This window comes from Lucilia cuprina, chromosome X, assembly GCF_022045245.1.
Source record: "Lucilia cuprina isolate Lc7/37 chromosome X, ASM2204524v1, whole genome shotgun sequence".
NCBI classification, from domain to species: Eukaryota; Metazoa; Arthropoda; class Insecta; order Diptera; family Calliphoridae; genus Lucilia; species Lucilia cuprina.
In genome coordinates, this window is record NC_060949.1 from 3,056,656 (window position 1) to 3,078,710 (window position 22,055).

The 22,055-nt window shown below is 34.2% G+C and overlaps 1 protein-coding gene across 1 annotated transcript; it reads right to left on the reverse strand.

Moving 5' to 3' along the window:
* Nucleotides 1-13,787: 13,787 nt before the first annotated feature.
* On the reverse strand, nt 13,788-19,467 carry LOC124421462. Its single transcript, XM_046956733.1, has 2 exons — nt 15,884-19,467; nt 13,788-15,802 (listed from the first exon to the last, which is right to left on the reverse strand). The coding sequence occupies exons 1-2, from the start codon at nt 19,416-19,418 to the stop codon at nt 15,783-15,785; spliced, it is 3,555 nt and encodes a 1,184-aa protein (XP_046812689.1). The 5' UTR covers nt 19,419-19,467; the 3' UTR covers nt 13,788-15,782.
* Nucleotides 19,468-22,055: the final 2,588 nt, after the last annotated feature.

Sequence of the window (22,055 nt, forward strand, 5' to 3'; positions counted from 1 at the left end):
AAAAGCGAGTAGGTACCACTGACTCGCCAAAAGATGGTGCGGCTGCCATTTCCAAAATTGGTGAAGCGCCAATTTAAAGGGCTGTCAAAACCGGCCCGATAAGGACACTAAAACACCTAAGATGATACCCAAAGCATCATTAGCAAGTACTGGTAATTTGGAGAACTCAAATACTAAATGTGAGGAGAAAATCACTCACTCGCCAAAAGACAGAACAGTAATGCTGTCCAAAATAAGGAATGTGTCGATTAAAACTACTACTCTTCATATGCCTGATAAGGACGCCACAGTGCCATCAATGGTACCCACTGCATCAATAGCCACTTAAGGTTACACGGAGGAGTCAAATCCAACTAGTGGGGAAATGATCACTAACTCGCTAGAAGAAAATGTATATGAATGATGGAGTGAGACGGCTACTAACGCTCTGATGACCAAAATTAACACAGGCAAGATACATATAGCTTTAATCCAGGAACCTTGGACGATTCGCAAAAATGTTTCTGGATTAAATCTCTTCGAAACCTTTCTTCGAGGCCTCGACCGGGAACGTTTATCTTATGTCACAAGAACTTATGTTTTCTCCTCTCAACAAGATTATCTACATCGGATGCAACAGTGCTGAAGCATGGTCGTGGCAACATATACCTTGCATCTGTTTACCTGCCTTTCGATTCTTCGACACTACCACCAACGTCGGAGCTGATGAAACTGGTCGAAGAAGCACAAAGAAAAAATAAGAAAATTGTAATAGGTTGTGATGACAACTCCCACCATGTAGACAGCGTAAATGACGTATCGAAGATAAAAAATTCCTATCCAAAACTTATGTCCAACCGGAAACTATGGTCGATGACCCGGGCAGGAGGCTGAAGGATATGGAGGAGACACTGAAACCCCTAATGGACTCCCATTTACCACCCAGTATATCGAATAATATAGATGATTCGATATTGGAGGAAGGGGAGGCTAACACGGAAATTGTAATTACATCTGATATGGTTAAAGGTTCAATCAAGAGCTTCGCTCCATATAGATGGGAGGGACTGGTTTCCGTACATCTGTCTCAGATATTAACTGCATGCTTGAAATTCACATATGCAAGGGTAATATTTATACCTAAGCCAGGGAAACCTGCCTATGCGACCGATAAGTCTTACGTCCTTCCTACTTAAAACCTTGGAACGGATTGTCGATAGTATGGTTAAAAGCAGTATACCCGACAAGGCCTAAAATTTAAGCAGCATGCTTATGTAAAGGGATGATCGGTGGAAACCGCATTAAACGAAGTTCTCCACTACATAGGTGCATCCTTTGATAGCAAACTACATACACTGGCGGTATGTATTTACATAGAAGACGCTTTCAATAATGTCTACACTGATACTCTTATCCAACCCCTAGACCAGTTTTATGTTGACCGGGTGCACCGTAACTACATCAACCACATGCTAAGAAATAGATAGATAAGCTGCAAGATGTACGATTTAACTATCAGGAAAAAGGTATTTCGCTTAATACCACAGGGTGGCATTTTGTCACCTTTACTCTAGGTTACCACGATTAATAGCCTCCTAAGAAGAAAGGACTTAGACCTGTCTGCTATGCAGACGATGGAAATGATCCAAATTACTTCTTGAAAAGAGCTGAGGAGGAGCTGGGCTCAACCGAGAGGTCTCAATGTTAACCCGGCAAAAACGAAAATCTGTATTTTCTACGTATTCCTGGGCATGAAAATACAAGTGACAAAGTTAATTTCTTAGGTGTAATGCTCCACAAAGGAGCTGGGCGATATGGGGTCTTAGTCCTACTATGACACATTGGCTTTATAAAAGTGTAATTAGACCAATTCTAGCTTACGCTTTAATAATCTGGTGGACTGCTTTAGACAAAGACTGCAATATCAAACTACTACAGGGAGTTCAGCGTACATTCTGCTTGGGTATAAGTGGTGCCATGTGTACTACTTCAACCAAGGCTATGGAAACGTTGCTAGATATTCCACCCAATGAAACATATTTCAGATATGAGGCGGCGCTTACAGCCGAACGGCTCTTTACTTTAGGTGAACTGGACAAAAGCGGTTATAGGACACAGAATATGTCGGAAACTTTGTAACGCTGATCCCAGATAGAATGTCTTGGTGAAGCGTAACATTAGAGCACATACCAGTAGGAATCCGTTGTTACACGGATGGCTCTAAAGTGGGCTGGGATTTTATATTGAAGATCCAGAAGCAGAAATATACCACCGTTTACCAAATCATAACACAATCTGCCAGGCAGAAGTACGAGCAATAACGGAATGCGTAAATTGGATTAGAATAAATATGGCGTCCACAGCGCTTAATATATTTACCGACAGCCAGAAGGCAATTAGGGCTATATCAGGAGATAGAACTAAATCTTAGACCGTATTGGATTGTAAGAAAGCTTTAACTGAATACTCTCCCAGAAGTAAGGTTCACATCATATGGGTACCAGCCCACTCGGGAGTAGTCGGTAACGAAAGAGCGTCGAGGCATTCGACGCAACAAATGCTGAACTAAAAAAATATGGGTGAGAAAATCCCATAAGACTTCTTGGAATAATAAAACAGTGGGTAGAACCACGAAAATCCTATGAGGTGACCCTGATGAAACCAGACGAACTAAAAATAACAAAACAGTGGGTAGAACCACGAAAATCCTATGATGTGACCCTGATGAAACCAGACGAAAAATCTCAAAATGAGCAAGTATGATAGTAAGAATTCTGAGTGGGCACGCAGGATTACGAGCACATTTATGCAAAATTGGACATGCGGATTCAGACGTATGTAGAGCATGCGGAGAGGACAGTGAAACCTATAGCACTTTCTTTGCCACTGCCAGACATTCATCGAAATTAGATCCAAGTATATTGGAAGTGATGTTATTCCAGAAATAACATTCCTGACTAACACTCATTGGAAGATTCTTAGAAATCACGTTTAGGATACTGAGTTTCTGAACACTGAAAAATAATTCATTCAGTTCCCTCTTTTTTCCGATTGTGGCCTAGTTGTATTTCTTCGGATTTGATGTAGTATACATCATCTTATCAACCTAACTTAAGTATTTTTTGCTAATTTTAAAGGTAATTTTTTACCACTCAAGCCTTAAGAATTTTGAAAAGGGAGAAAATGAATTATATATTTAGAATGTAGATTTAAATTTCGACATATTGGTTTCATGTATGAAAAGCAAAGTCAATATTAATTTGCATGCATTGATCTATAGAGTTACAAAAAGCTAGTTAGCTTTAAACATTTTAAACTTTTTCCCGAATACATTATTATTACTCCAAAAGCCAAACAAAAGGAACAATAACAACGCTAAACGAAAAAAAAAAACAATAGAATCACCATCATATTCAGGACTGCTCTTAAAATATGAATTTTAACTTCTAGACTGACCTGACATTTCCATGGGAAAGATAGGTCAATTAATTTAGTTATTTTTTTTAATGAAGAATGTATGTAACATCGAATCCGAAGAAAAACACTTATTCCTTAACCGTGACTTCTTTGCGCTTCTATAGCAGGGTGTCTGATGAAAATTGAATCTATGACCTCCGCTCTAAAACACTAACCACTAACCTATCGGAGACATATATGGAGTATTAGATTCTGAAAATTTTTGCTCGGGCTTAGTTAGTTTTATAAAATCTTATTGCGAGAATAATTTTTTTCAGTTACTACAACCCAGATCAAAGTTCAAATGCCTCAATATTTTGCTTAGTAAGCTGAAGTACATCGTACATTAGGTGGTTTTAAATCATGCATGCATCATCAATAGAACATAAAGAGTCCATGACATTATCTTCTATTTCAAATCTGTAAATTAGAATGGAATGGAATATAATATATGTACGTCTGGCCACCTGCATTATAATATTGCCTGCTTTTGCTACGATTGCTATTGGGGATAACCACAAAAAGTTTGGAACTTCTTCTATCAGACCTGACGTTTTAATCTTGGTTTTGCAATCCCGATATCTTAAAAGTTAGTTGGTTATCTTTCCAAGATGTTTCTTTATTCAAAAAACACGATTGTTTTTGGACTGTAAAACTAGAGGAACGAGGAACCCCAGAGGTATTGATAAGCACACACTTTGATGGTTGTCATGAATTTAACCCTTAGCCCAGGGAAGAGCAAGAAGTTGCTGCTTAATAAATATTGAAAATCCCGATAATAGAACTTCAAATACATGGGCGGTCAAGAACTTCAATTCATTTAAATCACCAGTGTATGATCGTATTATCCCAGCTGATCTATAAAAAAACATAGATTGACTAGTCCCAATAACTGAAAACACCAGAGAATTGGTAACTGCCGGTTCACACTAGGAAACTTTTTTTGGGAAACTTCAAATCTTTTCGTGGAAATTTATAAGGATCGGTCCATAATTGACCCTACCCCCATATAAAGTTCCCCTCAGAAAATTACTTTATCGCCCATAACTGACTAAGTGAAGCATTAATAGCGCTGAAATTCGGCACAAACATGTTTTATGGGAACATAAATTACTTCGTAGAATTTTATAAAGATCGGTTCATAATTGACTCTCCCCCCATATAAAGTCCCCTTAAGAAAATTGCTTTATCGCTCATAACTGGTTAAGAGAAGCAACAATAGCGGTAAAATTCGGCACAAACATGTTTTATGGGCACATAAATCTTTTTGTGGAATTTTATAAGGATCGTTCCATAATTAACCCTACCCCTCTTTAGATAATGAATTTAAATTTTATAAGGATCGATCCTTATTGAAAGTGGGCCACGTTTTGAAATAGCCCTAATATAAATTGTCCTTCAGAAAATGATATTATCGCCCATAACTGGCTAAGAGAAGCATCAATAGCAGTGAAATTCGGCACAAACATGTTTTATAAGAATTTAAATATCTTCGTAAAATTTTATAAGGATCCCCTTCAGAAAATGACTTTAATGCTCATATCTGACCTTAAGAAACATATATATAGCAAAAAAATGCGAAATATAAAAGTTTTATAGGAACTAAACTCTTTTTTCGTAAACTTTATGAAGATGGGTCCATAATTGACCATACCCTCATATAAGGTCCCCTTCGGAAAATGACTTTAAGGCTTATCACTAACTTAAAAATGTGAGTACACCAGTAAAATACTACATAAACAAGTTTTGTGCGAGCCAAAAGCTCACAATATTTTATGAGGATCAGTCTTTAATTGACCCTTCCCCCTATAAGGTCCCTTTCAGAAAATGACTTTAACGCTCATTACTGATTCAAAGTTGCGATTACAGCAGTGAAATTCTACATAAACAAGTTTTGTACTAGCCAAATATAATGGACTCCACATAATTTATGTACAAAAGTTTATAAAAATCGGTCTATAATTGACCCTTATATAAGATTCACTCCAGAATATCACTTTAACGCTTATGTATTTCTCAAAAGTTCTTCCAAATTACGGAAGTTTTATAGGAACTGAAATTGTTCAACTTAATTTGATGAGGATCGGTCGATAACTATCAAACCTCCATATTCGGTTTTATCCAGAAAATTACTTTAAACCTCATGACTGAATGAATGATTTGATGGTGGGTATATAAGATTCGGCATGGCCGAATATAACACTCTTACTTGTTTTTTTTTTTTTGTTTTTAAAACACTTGTTAAGTGAACGCCATTACAACCACTTTGTTAAGTGCACAACTCCTATTAAGAATCTTTAAGGTAAATATAAATTTAATAAATAAACTTTTTATTGAAAATAACTTAACTCTTTCTTGTTTTTTTATTCCTTTTTTTTTTGCACACACAAAAACATTTGGTCCGATCGAGCCGGATTTTTGAAGCCGGATTATTTGAAGCACTCAAATTAATTTTCTCGTGTATTTTGTTTTTTCTTAAGATCGCCATCTTTTACTTGAAAGAAAAACCACCACCATTTTAACAACCAACATTAATAAAAAATTTGGATTTATAATCTTTGAATTTGAGCGATATTATTACAAAGAAATTTATAGTGCATATAAAAGAAAGACAAAAAAAAAAGTCTTGTTTATTAAAATTATATTCACATATACACAAAAATCTTTCTTGTTTACTATTGTGATTGACTGCCTATTTTTCTTGTTTGACATGACTACCTTTTTGTCAGTGCTTAATATATCTACCGTGCAGTTGTTTACATAAACGGACACACATAGTGAAGATATAATAAAATTAAAAAATTTTTTAAGAAAGTGCAAAAAATAAAATTAATAAAATCGTGTGTGAAAAAATATAAATTAAATAATATCAAATAAAATATAACAATAAATATAATAACAAAAATAAATAAAACAAAGAAGTGAAATAAATAAAGAATTTTATGTTTATGTACCTTGACCTTGTACATAATCTTTATATACATACATACAATTATATGCTTCTTCTTCCTTTTTGAGTTGTTACCTTACGGTCGGTCAGTTTGACTAATATTAAATTTGGTAATTATTCAAATATTTTTTCACAGTTAATAAAATTTGTATCAAATTTGCAATTTTCATTAAATTATTTGCTTCCTTTGTGCAATTTAAATAAATTACATAATAACAAATCGTGATAAATTGAAGTCTTTTAAATAAAGATGAAATTAAATTGATTTATTATTTTTTTTATTTAATCGCATTTATATTAAAATAACTATGTCTGTGCCTGCTCTTGCTCTCTTTATTAGAGCTTCTGATGCTCTCATAAGCTTTGAAGCTAATATAAACAGTCTTAGGGAAGAAAGACTCACTGTCTTTAGCTTAGAGATTCATTCCGATGAATTTAAGGTTTTAATGAACGAGGTTAAGTCAACCTATCACACATATCTAGACTATTTAGCTACTTCGGACACAACAGAACCTGATGATATAGATGTCGTATCATCAAAGTATCACGTATGTCCAAGCTCAAAAGACTTGTGATTCTTCAGTAGTTAGCCAGAACTATACGGAAACTCACCATAGTTTAGTAGTCGTCCTTACGAAAATCCACGTACGTTGGTTAACAACCAACTTAAATCTCTTTTAATCTTCCTATTATTGAAAAGGAAACTTCTGAAGGTCTCAAAACCATACAAAGAGGTATAAACAGTTGTCTTTCGGCCTTATCAATATATAATGTTTCTACAGAAAATTGGGATCCGGTAATTGTTTTCCTTTGTGTTCAACGACTACCCGATAACTCTGTTACCTTATGGGAACAAAGTATAAAAGACAAATTCGTATTGTCTGTTTGGAAAGATCTGGATGCATTTCTGACAGAAAGAATTCAGACCTTAGAATGTCTACGAGATATTAGGGAAGTCCCACAACCGAAAAAATTATCGGCTCTAAAGGTGCCACTTCATCTTCTTCCCTTTATTGCATTTTATGTAAGAATCAAAGCCATTTTCTACGGGATTGTAAGAAATTTAAAAAAAAACTTTCGGTAATCGACAGATTCTCGACTATTAAGAAACATCAATATTGCATTAATTGTTTGTCACGAAATCATGAAGTGAAAGATTGTAAGAGCATGCATTGTTGTTCTATTTTTAAATAGTAGCACAATAATATGTTACATAGAAATGTGCCTACTTCAGAAGATTCAAATGGAAGTTCTAGAACTTCTAATTCGAGTCCGAGCACAAGTGCTATATCACAAGCTGCTCTATCTATACCCACAGATTCTTCTCAAGTAGCAACATCTAACAGCTCTAGCACTTCAGCTCCTATTAATAGATAGGCGTTTTATACTTCGCAAAACCAAACCGTATAGTTAGGAACAGCTATGGTGAATATTCATCACCCTGCTTCGAAATTGTCGTTTATTTTTTTACGCAATCGACGAATGCTCAAATATCTGGTATCAACCAGGCGAATTCTGTAATATCAACGAAATCGTGTTCCATTTATATTGGCACGCCCTTGGACTCTTCAATTGTTTTGAGTACAGTAGCTCTCGTTTTGCCAACGATCTCTGGTGATTTACCCTCATTTGTTATCGAATGAGTATCGAAACAGTGTAAAGGAAGACACCCGCTGTATAGGTGTGCTAGTTTTCGGAAGTTGTCTCACGAAAAGAGGCTTAGATTCGTAGTTTTTCATTGACATTGCAACCGATGTTTATCGACAAAACACATGGCTAATGAGTGCAAGTCGTTGGTGAAGTGTAACATATGCCACGACACCACTCTGTTTTGCACTCACCAGGAAAAGGCCAAAAGAAGAAAGGCGCGAAATCTAACAAGTAATATTTCTATATTCGGCTGTTCCGATTCTTAAATACCCTTCACCAAGTATGTTTTAAAAAAGTGTTTATTTATTTTGTATCTCTGCACACATGTCACACATAACATACACACAAATATAAACTGTTGTTATAATATAAACTCTTGTTATACCCATTTACCTTCGTGAGAACAGAACAGCATGCAAACATACACAAAAAATATACAGCTGAATAAAACCCAATACATCTCCACACGCACATGTACATCTTTATCCAATTCACAGTGTTGTTGTTGCTTTTTTAACATAACATGAAAAAAATGTGCTTTTTTGATGAAATTTTCAGGTTGTTTCGGATTTTTGCTCATATCTCAGTTATTTATAGACCGATTTTGCTGATTTTAAATAGCGATCTTCTCGAAAGCATGTCTAACTGAATTATTAAAGATTCGGATCTCGCCGATATCTGGGGACCTCTAAAAACTGATTTTAACAGACAGACGGACATGGCTATCTATAAGGATCCAGAATATATATACTTTATAGGGTCGGAAAATTATATTATAGAAATTACAAACGGAATGACAAACTTATATATACCCTTCTCACGAAGGTGAAGGATATAAAAACCATACTTCATCGCAGTGAAAAGCGAAATCTATTCCCTATCCTGTCCAGGCTTCTAATGTTCCATTAAGACATTATATTAATCTGCCTCTGACCTTAAAGGTAAATTTGTTGATAGGCAACCCTCGAATTTTGGTCCGAGCGGTTTTAGACTTGTGTTGTCGGATGTCTTATGTTTGTGAGTCCCTAGTCCAGCAGCTTAGGCTGCCTGCCTCGTCTGCGAACGATGTTAATATATGTCGTTTGACTATCGGCTCAAATAACGTTGTCTGCAACAGTGAGGAAAATGGTCGGTATACGTACTCCTCCGGAAAATATTTCCAACGACATTTTAACTTTATTTGACGGAATTCAGCTAGCTGAACATTTAATCAGTCGGTACAGGTCGCGTTGGTTTTAGGGCCAGAACTAAGTGCTTTCATTAGTAAAGGAAAAATCCATTCTAGCCCGGGTCTTCCACTTGCCCAATACACTCTAATTGGATGGGTCATTTCCGGCCAATCCCCTTATTGAGATAATAAAACAATATTAAATGGACCTGTGAAGAATGGCAAAAATTTGCTACTTCATATCATGAAGTAAACGACATCCAGATTCCTAGATGGGTTAATTATATACCTAATTCTACAGTGGAGCTTCATGTCTTTTCAGATGCATCTGAAAAAGCATATGCAGGGGTAATTTATGCTAGAGTCGCAAGACCTAATGGCGAAATTTATACCCATTTGTTAACTGCTAAAACAAAAGTAGCTCCCATCAAATCAATTTCTCTACCACGACTTGAACTCTGTGGTGCAGTTCTTGCGACGGATCTTTTAAAATCCGTATTATATGAAATTGACATCCCATTATGTCAAATATATTGTTGGACTGATTCTACAATCGTCCTTGCTTGGCTGAAAAAGGACCCTTGTTCATGGGCAACCTTTGTAGCCAACAGAGTTTGTAAAATTCAGGAAGTGGTCGGAAGACATAATTGGCACCATGTCAAATCTGACGACAACCCAGCAGACTTGGGAAGTCGGGGTATGTCACCCTCTGATTTAAGACAGAACAATCTATGGTGGCATGGTCCAAATTGGCTTCGGGAAAAAAGCACTACCTGGAATCTAGGAAATTTGTCTTTATTAGATACGGACTTAGAGGCTCGTGCAGTAAAATCTCATGCTTCATTTTTTTCGAATTATGAAGACATTCTTGAGAGATTTTCTTCTCTTGATAGGGCAATTCGAGTGTTAGCCTATGTATTTAGATTTTTCTATAATACTCACCCGGCTCATAGGAATCGAAATTCCTTTGAGACTACTATTGTGACAAACATTGAGGTTAAGAGAGTAAAACTGCGATTCAAAAAGTAAATTTTGTCGAAGAATACCAATGTCTTTTGGATAAAAGACCACTATCTTCGAAAAGTCCTTTATTGACTTTGAATCCATTTCTGGATAATGAGGGTGTTATGAGACTTAATGGTCGTTTGACAAAATCACCTTCGTTAGTCTATACCGAACGGCATCCCATATTGTTGCCATATTCATGTCGCTTTACCCGTCTTTTGATTGAGTTCGTACATACGATTTCTATCCACGGTGGAAATCAGTTAATGCTCAGGATCTTAAGGATCGAATATTGGGTACCTCGACTAAAAACACTAGTTCGAGCTGTTATTAATCGGTGCAAACGGTGTATTCTTGACCGTAAGCGCACCTGTACCCAAATAATGGCAGCATTACCCCCCGAACGAACTCAGATAGGCCGACCATTTACGACAACTGGAGTCGACTTTGCTGGGCCTTTTGACATAAGAAACTTAAATAGTAGATCGTGTCAAACTTTAAAGGCCTACGTTTGTATTTTTGTCTGTTTTGCGACTAAAGCCATTCATTTGGAAGTCACATCAGATTTATCAACTGATAGATTCCTGGCTGCTTTTAATCGATTTATATCGAGACGAGGTTGTCCCACTACTATGTTTTCCGACAACGGGACGAACTTTGTGGGAGCTTCTCGTGAATTAGAAAGGGATTTTAGAACATTTTTGTCAGAAAGTCGTGCAAGGATGTGTTCCACTTACGGTATTAATGGACTTACATGGCGATTTATTCCAGCGGGCGCTCCTCATATGGGAGGCTTATGGGAAGCGGGAGTTCGAAGTTTTAAACTTCATTTCCGCAAAGAAGCTAAGTCCGTGAAATATACCTTTGAGGAATTATCGACGGTTCTCGCAAGAATTGAGGCTTGTCTCAATTCGAGACCGTTGTGTCCTATGAGTGATGATCCGAATGAGCCAGTAGCTCTTACGCCTGGTCATTTTTTGATTGGGTCACCCATCCTTGCTCCACCGGAGCCTTCTATTTACGAATCTCCAATCAGTCTCATAAATAGATAAATGAAAGATAAAGCTCTCACCCATCATTTCTGCAAACGATGGAAGGAAGAATATCTTTCAAATCTTCATAAAAGATATAAATGGAAATACCCTGAACGAGACATAGCTGTAGGTGACTTAGTAGTTATAAAAAATGAACAAATGTCTCCGACTTCCTGGAAACTTGGTAGAGTCGTTAAAACTTATCCGGGAAGTTATGAACACGTTCGCGTGGCTGACATACGAACAGAAAATGGCATAATAAAGCGACCAATCACAAAATTAGTTGTTTTGATTAATGAAACTTTATAAAATTAATATTAAATAATTTTCCTTGTTCCTAGTACCATGGACGCTTTAACCATTGCAATGGAAGATGCGTTCTTAGACTCCGACAAGGAAGTAATGGAGGTAGAGGACCAAGGATCTAAGGTGGCTACAGTAGCTGATCCAGCCCCTGTTCCAGCCCCTGCTACAATACCGGATCCAGTTTCTGCTCCAACACCATCTCCAACCCCTACTTTGGTATCTGAGTCAGCATCAGAGTTGCTTGCCTTAAAGGTCGCTTCGGTTGAGAAGTCTTCTGGATCTACAGATCCAGACCTGGCAGCAGCTCCCACGCCCGCAAAGGCATCAAATGTGGAATCCTCGAGCTCGAATGTATGTAAACAGTGTAGAGGAAGACACCCGCTGTATAGGTGCGCTAGTTTCCGGAAGTTGCCTCACGAAAATAGGCTTCGATTCGTAATTTTACATCGACATTGCTACATATGTTTATCGCCATTAAGACATTCTTTTAACCTGTCTCCGACCTTAAAGGTAAATTTGTTGATAGGTAACCGTCGAATTTTAGTCCGAGCGGTTTTAGACCTGTGTTGTCCGATGTCATATGTTTGTGAGTCCCTAGTCCAGCAGCTTAGGCTGCCTGTCTCGTCTGCGAACGACGTTAATATATGTCGCGCCTCATCCTCAAATAACGTTATCTGCAACAGTGAGGAAAATGGTCGGTATACGAACCCCACCGGAAAATATTTCCAACGATATTTTAACATTATTTTACGGGATTCAGCTAGCTGATCCCACATTTAATCAGTCGGACAGGTCGCGTTGGTTTTAGGGCCAGAACTAAGTGCTTCCATTATCAAAGGAAAAATACATTCTAGCCCGGGTATTCCACTTGCTCAATACACTTTATTTGGATGGGTCATTTCCGGCCAATCCCCATATTGAGAAAATAAAAATAATATTAAATTGACCTGTGAATATTATTCATGGGTACAGTCGAGAGACTAAAAAAATCCACCTGTGGGACTTCGGTTCTATGGGGAATGGGGAAGTCGAGAGACACTTCGAAAAATCCTCCTGTGGGACTTCGGTTCTATGGGGAAAGTCGAGAGACTTCTTAAAAATCTTCCTGTGGGACTTTGGTTCTATGGGGAATGTAGAGAGACTTCTTAAAAATCCACCTGTGGGACTTCGGTTCTATGGGGAAAGTCGAGAGACTTCTTAAAAATGTACTCAGGTCCTTGGACCTTTCGTCGAATATTTAAAATTTGAAAAAATAATAATAATTATGAAAAAGAGAAAAAAATTGAAAAAAAAAACAAAATATAAATCCATATATAACAATGAAAAGAATGTAGTTTATCCTAGATTTATTAACCTTTTTTTCTCATTTGTTGTTGCAACTGACTTCTTCGTTGTAAGGTAGCCGGGAATGTTCATTTGAGAAATTTATTTGAAACCCTATTTTTTATTCCCTTTATACTATGTTAGGATTTATCTAACTACTTCTTTTTTCATCTTTGAAAAAGTGTAGAGATAAATTCTAACTAGTAAAGCCGCTAACGGTATAACGTAATTCGCAACTAGTTGCATAGTTTTTTTTTGGTTTTTAACACTTGTTAAGTGAACGTCATTACAACCACTTTGTTAAGTGCACAACTCCCATTCAGAATCTTTAATGTAAATATAAATTTAATAAATAAACTTTTTATTGAAAAAAAAAACTTAACTCTTTCTTGCTTTTTATTTATTTTTCTTGCACACACAAAAACATTCCTTGTTCAGAGTATACTCTGTTCTTATCAGTATTGCCAGTGTGTCCCTTTGAGTAAGAACAAAGTCCTCGGCTTATTTGATGGATTCGTTCTTCGGTCTACCGGTTACGTCTCTAGGTGCTGTTGCCGAATCAACAGAGGCCAAATCCATGTACAAAATTTGCCACATCAGTTTTTCATTAAAGGATTCAGGGTCTACTTATTAAAGTCTACCCAATAGATGTAAAAAACACTGTGGGGTAGGCATCATACCAGGTACTCACGTAAAGCACTCGATATTCATACCCTTCTCACAAAGGTGAAGGGTATAAAAACAGTTATAAGATATTTAAATAAAAATAGAATATTACTTACATATTTTCGGTTTTTAAAAACAAAATGGCTCAATGTTATTTTAAGTTGATTATTAAATTGATTTATTTGTTGTGATAACTTAAAATTAAAAAAGTCTGGCAGTATTTACAAAAAAATTTAAGTCATATACTAAATAACTTCAAATGCTTTTTTAATATTTATTGGTGTAAATCTTAATATGAAGGGTGAATTTCGTTTTAAGGGAAATCCATTTACATATATTTTAAATCATCAATATTTTACAATCTATATAACAGGGGAAACTTAAAAAAATATGTTATTTGTATAAATTGTCAATTAAGTATTAATATTTAGAAAAGCCACAGACCATACTACCATCGTTCATTTGTTTTTTTTTTGCGTAAATAATTATAATTTTGCATATACAATCATATATTATCGAAGAAATACAAATCATAATCTTTGAAAATTATATTATTTTTAGCCTAACCAAAGGTAAAAAGCTAATTTAAAATCACAGTTTATATAAATAAATAATTTTAAATAAAAATTTTCAACATATATACTAATTTGTATTCCATAAAAAATTATAAACAATATTTTTTACACTGTATAGATAAAATAAGTTATATAGAATTTAAAAATATACTTTATATCGTGAAATATGGATACAAAAATGTAGATTCTGTAAGCACTTATATACAGTGGTGGAACTCTAATAATTAAAATTTATTAATGCTTCTAATTTATCATATGGTAAATTAATAAATTAAAGGTATTTAAAAGTCCGAAACTTCCAAAAGTTGTATGAGAATCAAATTTGTAAAATCTTTATTCATTTGTAACTAAATTTTTTATTTAAGCATTCCAGAATTTAAAATGATGTTACTTAATTATTAACTGGACCCGTCGTATTTATTCTTAAACAATGATATAAACTTTTCAATAATAAAAAATATAATTATTCCCGGATATAATTACATTTAACACGTTGACGTAGGGTAGTGGAATTTAACGAAGTACTAGTACTTACGGTGAACTTAAAAAATCGCGATCTATTCAACAGCACTATTTAAATTTCACTGCCACCCCGTGTTACTAATAAAATATTCATATTGTTGTAATGTTGCTTTGTATTTTAATAGACGAGTTGTCAATTTTAAAGTTATTAAAAAACTCAAATTTTAAAAAAATTTTTACTATTGCAAAATTATTAAATTTAAATTTGTAGATATAAAACAAACGAAAAACACTACAACTATAAAGAATATGCTTAAATATGTGCAAAAAATGTAATAATGAAAAATATATTAATTAAGAATTTGAAGTTTCGACATGGAAAGTCAAAAATTATGTAAAAGAAAACAAAACAAATGAACAATAGGACGAGTGGTGTTATAAATATTGATACGTATTAACAAAATGTATTTAAGAATAAAGTATTATATATATCCAATATATTTAAATTTATTGTAAAATTTGTTGATTCATTTGATAAAAAATATTGAAATGTAATGATTTGAGTAATGAAGGCTATATGTATTTTGAGTTTGCAATGGAAAGGAGATAAAATGTAATTTGTGATGAGATATTATGGAAAAGGTATGCGCAAAATGTTGAATTTAATGTGAGTTGCTTTAAGTTAAATTTAAGTTTTATATTTAAAAAATAATATATATATATATGTCTTCTTTATAAATGTACATAAAATGTCTAGTTGAATTTTTTAAAGAAGGCGTTTTAAATAAAAAATATGCATGACTACATTAATTCTTTTATTCGATTGGCTTTTTTAGTTTCAAAAAGTTTTGAATTCCTTTCCATCTGATAACTTCATAATTGTCGTATAATTACACATACTCTCGAAACCTTGCTCAACTACGGATAGCGATCTCATTTTTTGTAACAACGGGTGATGTTGTATGAGAAGTACCTGAGTTGTAAATTACTAGAGAAGCTTATTAGATGGTAACAAAAAAGTATGTATACATTTATATAATATAAAGGTTTTCGAAACTCAAAAAAATATATGTATACTTATATTCTATTGAGTTTTAAAAATGATAAAGCTCCTTTATATATGTGTATAAATACACATGCAGATTAATCAGGGAATTCACTCCTTTTTTAACTAATTGAGATAGCTGCAAGGCCTTAGCACCGTAGTATTACACCTGATGTGGAGATGCTGTAAATTATTTAAAAATGTTTATGTAGTTTTATCATTCTTAAACATTAAAATTTACATGAACTTTTTAAAATTACATACTTGCTAACATTATATCATCATCTTTATCGTCGTCATCATCATCGGAATACTGGTTTTGTACTTGTGACTGATTTATGGGTAGCTGGTTAAGAGGCCTTTGCTGGTTATGGCTAATACTTGAACGTTCTATTGTTGAACGTGAAAAAACATCAAGTCCAGAGGCATTATTTGTTAATACTTTTGAACTACCACTTGCTCTTAAGTTTCGTGAAGGGATAACATGATGATGTCTTTCTGTTGATGCCAAGGTCTGTATGCCTAATGGGGTATTTCTTGGTCCACTAACCGATGTTGCTGAAGTAGCTGATGATGAGGAATTATTGCGTCCGTGCATTATATTCACACCGTTAGATGTAATATTATTAAAAGTATCACTTTTACGCACATTATTAAAAGGAGCTCTTTCAAAGGTATTGAAACTAGCATAGCGTGAGCCACCACCGCCATTATTAGCACCAACGCCAATATTGTTGGAATTGCTATTTGAATTGCAGGAATGCGTGGAATTAGAACTTCGTCGCTCGGGCTTATCATAGCCACATCTTTCTAAAGTATTAAGTGATTTTTTCTTATCACGTTTGTTTATTATAGTGGGAATATGAGCGTCTGGCCAATTATCATGGGGCTGTTGTTTAAATTTTGGCTTTTCAAAATTATTAAAGTCATAATTTTCATGAATAGGCTCTGAATAGCAAGTGTCACCGCCACCATGTAATAATAACATTTGCTGCTGCAACGTAGCAGATGAACCAGACGACGAGTTAGAGCCCATATTTGAATTATTACTGCTGGAAGCTGTAGTGGTCGAATTAGAAATGGAATTTTTTCCAAACTTTTGCACTGTTCCATTGCCAGTATTAGAATTTACCACCAAAGCTGAACCTGAAGTAGCAGAACCGGAACCTCGTAAATCGAAATTAGGATTTTCATAGTGATCCGTGGTATTATCTGTCAAATAATCGTTGTACTGTAAATGATTTTCGGGCTGATAATTTATCCTGGAACCATATTCAGAAACATTGTGATGGGCAGAACTGTGTAAAGATTGAGAATCGTAGGGATGCTGATAAGTAGATTGTGGCGGCTGTTTAGAATGTGGCTGAACTTGATGATGTGAATGATGAAAATCGCTTGCTGGAGTAGCTGCGTTACTTGTATTTAGCGAATTCAATGCAAAACTATCATCATATATTAGTTTACCAGTGCGCATTGTGTATGTATGTAAATTGGTATTTGCATTACATACTGCTGGATAATCTGTATCAAATTGTTCCTGGCTGGAACTTGAGGTGCAAGGCAAAAAGAAATTTGTCATGTTAGAGTGGTTGTATTGGTTATTATGAACGCCATGCTTTTCGCGGACTGGATTCACACTAAGATTTGTGTTAAACGTTGAATTGGCACCATTTACCTGACCTGTCACCACTCTAGAATCGTTATTGGTTAAATTAATATTGACTGTATTGTTTCCATTACTGGTTTTAAGACCTGTGACCCAAGAGATCAGCGTTATAATTGCAATTTCGATAAGGCGCAAGGAAAATTGATACCCCCACTGCAACCAGTCAATTTCAGCGGTTTTTTGGGTAATTAAAGGTCTGGACGATGAAATGCTTATAGCACCAAATATTTGTAATGATGCTAGTAACACAAAAAGCAACGCAGTGGCTATTGTTATGTGTATAGCATATGAAAGATTTTGATAACCGTGTATATAGTTTTGAGACTTACTTCGTAAAATGCGTTTTAGAATGCGATATAAATAGAGATACAAAAGTCCCAAACTAAAGCATACAAATATATAAATTATTTGGCATATCAATGACAATACTCTAGGTGGAGGTGGTGGCAATGAAGATACACTGGTTGCTATATTGTGTTGATTGAAGTTTGCTCCCGGCACTGAGGACATTGACGAACTAAACGCCATTGTTTCGAGACCCATAATATTAGCAGCATATGAGTATTGATTTTGTAAATAATTGTATTGCTGTTGTTGCATTTGTTGTCTTTTTGTGAGTAATTGCTGCTGTTGTTGATAATACAAATGCTGTTGATGATTTTGTAAAGTATAGGATTCGACATAATGTAAAGTAATACATAAAACTACATGCACTCCACAGCCAACGACTACTGTCAATGGGCGTATTAATGCAGAATAACGGTTATTCTTATGATTCAGTGACTTGAGCGATAAAAATAGTATTAAAACCGCAAATGATATAGTCAGGAATGTTGCTGGTAAATTTAGTAAAATTTCCGATATAAAAATGTGAAAACTGGAATGAATATTATACGCATCGTAGCATAAATAGAAGGTTCGAGCTGTACATATGATGATTAAAATAAGATGGATGCAAATGAAATATGATTGAGAAAATAGATGTGTAAGTTTGTTATATGTGATCATTTTATAAAATGAATATACTGCTAATATAGTAAAGAGTATAACGGATAAATATACATGAATATTCCATGCCAAAGACCAGGTTACATGTGCCGACGCAGATGCTAATGTTGAAGAAGATGTTGATGATGATATGGATGATGTTGACGAGGAAGTCGATGACGATGATTTATCGCCATTATTTTTACCAGTCGATTGTGACATATCAAAATTACTTGATATTGTTGATGTTGCTATTGCCGCTGATATAGCAGATTTAACTTTTTCACTTCCACCAATTGCCGCAGCGGCTGATGGCGTTGACGTAATATTGTTCGAAGTAAAATTACTCTCACCAAGAGTGTTTGTTGTAAATTTTACTCTTTGTTGCGGATCGTCATCATTTTCTGTATCTCTCATATTTTTAATTTTGTTTATATTTTGTTTGTTATCGGCATTATCCACAGCACCTTCATTTGTTGCCAATAACGACGAATTAATTAGAACAATTGGAGAGGACGGCGGATGATGATAGTTGTTATTAGGTCTTGTAGTTACCTGTTTTAGTAGGACTTCAGGTATATCACCCTTTCGGCCATTGGATCCACTCAAAATACGTCTAATGCTAGGGAGAACTTCCTTTCTAACTTCAGGATTATTTGAATTGTTATATATACTATTATTTGCATCTAAATATACACCAGATGATGTATTTATTCTTTCTGCGTTCGAGACATTTTCCGAACTAATACCTGTTACTTTTGAAGGAGTATTTAAAGATTTTTTAATATCAGTTTCGTGATGGGCACTCATTGTCGTGAATGAATATAAAGGAGATTTTGTACTACCAGCTGATGATGGTATTTGTGCCGCTGATACGCCTTCATTCGACGGCCCGCTTAGATCTGGAGGTCTAAACGGTATGCGCTCGTGTCCTGGCATCAAACTAGGTGGCGGTATAGGTCTGCGGTTAATGTAGCTGCCAGAGTTGGGTTCAATTATTCCCTCGTTATTTGTTCCGCGCAATGTTGGTTTATCAGCAAAGGGATGTTGATATTCTGGTGGTAGTGGGGGTGTAAAAAATGACCGAGCTGGTGGTGAATATGATGGTATCTCGCCACCACCAGGGAACATGGAAATAGTGGGCATCTGGCCAACAGTTTTTTTTAATATATTGGGCACTAGAATTATAACATAGAACATAACATCAATTTATTAATTATTTCAATTTATTTTATTTCAACAGTATAATAATGGAATTAAATATGTTAAATAAAATATACCTAAAAATTCATACAGGCATACACACATTCAGATAATAGATGTTAATATGTTCTAAATGGAAATGTATGTATGTATGTATGTATGTATGTATGTATGTATGTATGTATGTATGTATGTACGTACGTATGTGTGTATGTATGTATATATGTATGTATGTATTTATGTATGTATGTATGTATGTATGTATGTATGTATGTAGGAATGCATACCAGCGCATGTTTTTTTATTTAATTTATTTTCATATTAAGCATAGCCTAATTAATATAATCGGTAACAAATTTCTAAAATAGGTATACATTAAAAAATATAATCATATAACATATTTATAATTAATATTTTTGAAAATAAAAAAAAATAATTTAAAAGAAAAATATAGCAATTAAAAAATGGAAGCCTGATCTTCAATCTCTAAGGGCCAATCTTTAGGTGAAGGATTAGACATTAAATTAAAATTAATTCTCGAATGTTGTTTTTGAATACTCAATCAGCTAATTTTGTTCGCTAGTTTAAGCGTCCAATAGAGAAGCGAGAAATGCAAAAGTGTAAACAGCTGATGCCAAAAAAAACATAAAATTTTTATTAAAATATAGTCATACAAGAACTCAAGAGAAACGATGTCTGCAAGAAAAATGTATTATTATATGACATTATATGACAATGACAACACACTATCCACAAACTCCAATCCTAATCCTAATATATATTATAAATCTCTTTGTAAGTTTGTTTATTTGTTTGTACGTCAATCACGCCAAAACGGCCGAAAAACTTGAAAATTTATATTTTTCAACTGCAAAAATATTTTCGATTTTGCTTTTTAAAGTGTCAGTTATATGTATTAGCAAAATTGCGTTGCGAAAGTTGGATCAAAACAGGCAAAAATTGGGGGAAAGGGCAAAATCGAACCGAAATACTGTCGATTTTGGTTTTTAAAGTGTCAGCTTATGTATTAGTTAGAAAGTTGGAATAGAAGGGGAAAAATAGGGATATGTGCGAAAAACAATCAATATTAGTACTTTATGACTTAAGTACATTTGTCTGTTCTAAAGCGAATATATGTTCCACTAACCATCTGAAGTCTGAGGGGGTAAAAAAAGATTTCTATGTGTGCCGTATAATATGTTTTGTAGGTGTACTATTTTAAATACAAAATATTTAAATTGGACAAAAACTCATATTTGTGAATAAGTTTGTTTCTTTGTTTAGTTGTTTATTTGTTATACCCTTCACCTTCGTGAGAAGGGTATGCAAAGTCTCTCATAAGTATTCGAATTTAGGTAAACCAGTTTAATAATATATTTGGTGGGCAAAAAAATAAAATAATTTGTTATATGGTTTAGACAGTCCTTAGGTTTGATATCACTCTCTTTTATGTCAAAACTTTACATTTACTTAAATTAAATTAGTTTTTTTTTAAAAAAGTCCATAAAATTGACTCACAAAAGTATACGAATTTTTCCAGTATTTCATATTTGATCACATTTATGCTTTAAATTATTATAAGGGGTTACTATCAACCGAAATGATATATTTTTGGCCCATTTGGTCCACAATTTTTGGGGATTTTGTACCCTTTTTTATGTAATATCATTAAAATGGTGATTTTTGGCAAAATTTGTAGTATTTTTTTTCTTTTTTTCCACAGATAAAATCAAAATTTGATATTGGGATTAAATAGACCCCTTGCAGTATCTAAAAATAGTATTTTTTGTTACAAGAATCTGTATTTAAACGATCCAAGATATATTATTGATAGCATTATTCTGTCGCTAATTCAATATTATGAAACTTAAGTTCATTTTCATAATACAAGGGTCAAAAAATTTCGGGGAAAGTTTTCTTGTATATATTCTTTTAGATATCAGCTTTTATATATTTTATGTTTTCAATGTATTGTGGAAGTGTACAACTCCAAAACATGCCTCGAAGAAACACCATTCAATATGGTAGTATCATTATTTTTATATACAAATGAAAAATAGTATTTTTTGTTACAAGAATCTGTATTTAAACGATCCAAGATATATTATTGATAGCATTATTCTGTCGCTAATTCAATATTATGAAACTTAAGTTCATTTTCATAATACAAGGGTCAAAAAATTCGGGGAAAGTTTTCTTGTATATATTCTTTTAGATATCAGTTTTTATATATTTTATGTTTTCAATGTATTGTGGAAGTGTACAACTCCAAAACATGCCTCGAAGAAACACCATTCAATATGTTAGTATCATTATTTTTATATACAAATGACGTCCAGGCTGCATGCCACTATATCTCTATGGTCAAACTCAAAAATAACGATATCAGTTTAAATATTGATTACTATGATCAAAATAAACCCAAAATTTTGTTACGAAAAGTAAAAACTGAAATCTACTGTATAGGATGGAGTTTTGTAAAGGCATGTTTTGGAATTGTATACCGATATAATGTATTGAAAATATAAAATATATTAGTGCTAATATGTACATGAATGTATACTAGCCAACTTTGTCGGA